At 53.7% G+C, this 3648-nt stretch overlaps 1 protein-coding gene across 1 annotated transcript; it reads right to left on the bottom strand.

Moving 5' to 3' along the window:
- Positions 1-579: 579 nt before the first annotated feature.
- On the bottom strand, positions 580-2840 carry TMEM158 (transmembrane protein 158). The gene has a single exon (XM_083469086.1). It carries the CDS (start codon positions 2547-2549, stop codon positions 1647-1649), a length of 903 nt encoding a protein of 300 aa, XP_083325212.1. The 5' UTR covers positions 2550-2840; the 3' UTR covers positions 580-1646.
- Between the last annotated feature and the right edge of the window lie 808 nt (positions 2841-3648).

Below are 3648 nucleotides of genomic sequence, written 5' to 3'. Positions count from 1 at the left end.
CATGAATGGAAAGCAAGTTTGTAAGTCCTCTTCTTCTTCTCCAGCAAATGCCCCTCTGCATCTGAATCGCCTGGCTGTTGAAGAGGGTTAGGATGTCCTCACTGGGTAGACACTACAGAGGTCTCTCACAGCCCTGGCCCTGTTGGCGTTTGGTGGAGCAAAGATGTTAACTGCCAATGAGTTTTCACAGAATGCAGCAAAACTCACTTTGAAATTAAATTTTGTATTAGGCTGTGTCTTGGGGTCAATCACAGGTCAATGTGTATCACTATTTAATTTGCCCTGCTATTTTTTGCACTGCATTATTACTGATACTAGCATAAAAGATAGGTGAGTCCCTGCCAGAAACTAGGGATTGTTTAATCCTTTGAGCCACTCCATGAACTTGTAAATAAATCAGAATTTAAAGTGAGTTCAAATGTTGTGACTTGTCATTACAGAAGAACTGAGGGTTTATTTCTATTGGGTGGGTGTGAAAGCATTTCTTAAGCCTTTTTTTCGTACCCCTAGATCTGATTTCCTTGCTGAGATTTGTGAAGTCAACCACTCTGAGAAAAGCAGACCAAAGTCTTAAAACGCTTCGACAAAGAAAATATCTGTATTCAGAACCCAACAGAATTACAATAGTAACCACACATTCTCTAATAAGAAACACACACATTGTAAAAGGGTGTTTCAACTCCCGGTTCTCCAGGAACAATATATATTGTATTAGCAAGTTTCAACCCTGCCCCAAAAAAGTTCCCTCTTTTGGTAAATAAAATCTTGCAGAGACAAAAGTGTATTCATATACAAATAAGTACTCTGATTCACAGCTACTTGCAAAGTGCACGGGGGTTTGTGTGTGTGTGGTCTTTACTAAAATACTGACTTAAAAGTTTTAAATATATAAAGCCAATACACAGGTTTTGGTCATTTTTCTAAAAAAAAAAGATATGACTTTGAGCACACCAGAAATAGATCTATAAACTCCCTTAAGCGAGCAGGGGAGGGGGGTGGTCCCCCAAAGATCCCAGCTACAAGATTTCCACCCAAGTCCACTCTCTTCAGCACTCCACTTCAGCAACAGAAGATGGCTTTGCAGTGATCTACAAACTATATTCCTTTTCCACACTACCCCCAAAAAGCATAGCAAGGTCAGTGCCCACATCAGAGGCCTATCCACGGCAATGGATCCGACCCGAATTAGATCAGGAAGCGAGGAGGAGGCAGGGATGTGGCAGTGGTGCCAGATTACCAAATAGCCAGAGTTAGGCACCGGCCTAGGGCCCCCACGCCTTTTAGGGGCCCAGAGATCAAAACAAGATTGATTTGATCTCGAAGGAAAATGACAAATCAAGCTTTCGGAGTTCAGTGTTATCCCACTAGAGGGGATGGGCGGCATCCAGGACAATGGATACGACCCGGATTAGACCAGGAAGCGAGGAGGAAGAAGCAAAAGGGAGACAGGGGTGAGGCAGTGCTGGATTAAGAAATAGGCAGAGCGGACCCCCACGCCTTTTAGGGGGCCCCCCGAGATTGATTTGATCTTGGAAGGAAAATGACAAATCCAGCTTTCTGAGTTCAGTGTTATCCCACTGGGAGGGCGGCAAGATTTCGATCGCCGATGGGCCTCTTCGGGGTTTCATCCGGTACTGGATGGGGGATCATTTGGCGGTGGCTGCTGCAGCTGCTCCAGATGTGCTTCCCGAGGCAGCGGCGGCGGCAGCGGCGCTCCTCCTCTGCTCCATGCCGTTGGGCAGGAACCCGGCGATGATGGGCACCGGCCAGATGAGGGCGGCCACGCTCCACACGATGATGACGAGCGTCATGAAGCAAGCCACCAAGGTGGACTCGATGGGCTTTCGGTTCATCCTCCAGCCGGGGTCCCCCTTCAACTCTTCCAGGCTGAAATCGAGGCAGCAGAAATGCAGCCGGTCGCCTTGCTGCTCCGGAGAGGGCAGGGAGGAGGAGGAGGAGAGCGCGGAGGAGGAGGAGGAGGCTGCGGCGGGCGCCGGGTTGGCGACCCCCGAGCGGAGGCGCCCCACGCGCCTGCCCCGGGCCCAGCTGCAGCCCACGCACAGGCGCAGATCCTGCTGGACGCCGCCGGCCGCCAGCCCGACGTGCTCGATGAGCAGCGGCGGCGGCCCCACGCGGTGGAAGGCGGCCGAGAAGAAGGCGCGCCCGCCGGGGCCGCTGGTGGAGAAGAGCACCAGGTCGCACTGGAAGCCCAGCGGGCTCCAGCGCACCAGCAGCGAGCTCAGCATCTGGCGCTGCACGCTGATGTTGCACGGAGGGTCCTCGCGAGGCGGCGGCGGCGGCTGCTGCTGCGGCTGAGGCGCCGGGGGGCGGCGGTGGGGCGAAGGGGCCGCCGTGGCAGTGGGGCGCGCTTCCCCCTCAGCGCCCGCTTCCCGCCCTCCTGAGGAGCCCGCCAAGGGCGCCGAAGAAGAAGAAGAGGCGTTGACGGGCGGCAGCGCCAGCTCCGGAGGCTCCGGAGCGGACCAGCCTCGGCACGGAGGCGCCAAGGCGGCCAGCAGCGCCGGGAGGAGCAGCGCCAGCGGCAGCGGCATGGCTTAGAGCAGCGCCCGGGGAGGCTGCATGGCGCGGCTCGTGGCCATGAGGGAAACGCGGAGAGAGCACGCTTTTCTCCCCCCCCCCCCGGCCCGGCGGAGAGAGGGCGGGAAAGCGGGGAGGAGACGAGCGGCTGGGTGGGAGCGAGCGAGGCGGCCGCCGGGAGCGACTTCGAGCCGCTTCTCTCTGGCGCGCGCGCTGCGCCCGGAGCCGCCTCAGCCTCGTTGCGCCAGGCGCGAGTGGAGTGAGGGATCTTCTGAGGGGGCGGCGGCGGCCCGAGAGCCCGCGCGCTCCGTCCCTCCTCCCTCGCCACGGGATTCCCCTTCGCTCCCTCAGCCGGCGAGGATTCCCCTTTCTTTCGTCACTCCGGAGGATCTCCCTACGCGCCCCCCCCCGCCGCTCCCACGTGAAGCGAAGTCCCTCGCTTGTCGCTCCCCCTCCCCCCACAAAAAAGGATCATTTCGCCTCACTGTTTTTCCATTTTCCATTATACACATCAGCACTTTGGCTCTTTAGAGCCTATCCACTTCCTTCCCTCGCGGTTTTCAAAATTAACCTTTGTATCATTGCATTTTGTAGGTTTTCCAGTTCTAATTGCACTGATTAGAAAATAGCTCAAAATTCAAATAAATATAGATAGAAAATTTCTCATTACAAGTCTTCAGATAATGCTGCTAGTGATGTTAATTGCTTATAATAATCTTTCAGGTATCGTATAAATTTACTCCAGGCCTTTCGGAATACTTGATCATGCTGGTTTCAGATTTTTCCTGTCAGCTTCAGCAGTTCTGCAAAGTCCATCATCTTCATCTGCCACTCTTCCAGCTAGTGAGTTTGTTCATAGAGCAGAATACATCCCCCCTTTAAATAGCAGGAAGCTAGTTGCAGATTCGTTAGAATCTCTTAAGTTCTATGATTCCTGGTAAGACCCCTTTGATTCCCTCCTCAAAGAATAAAGACACAGCAGTCTTCCTTTAAAAGTAATAAGAAGTTTACTTACTTTCAGTTCACACTTGGATCCCTGAACGCAGGCTTTAGCTTAGAGTTACAGAAGAGGGTTTGAGTTCATCCCATATGGGAACTCATCCCACATGCTGC

The sequence above is a fragment of the Podarcis liolepis genome, assembly GCF_965112155.1.
Source record: "Podarcis liolepis genome assembly, chromosome: 12".
NCBI classification, from domain to species: Eukaryota; Metazoa; Chordata; class Lepidosauria; order Squamata; family Lacertidae; genus Podarcis; species Podarcis liolepis.
This window is presented reverse-complemented; position numbering and strand designations above follow the sequence as displayed.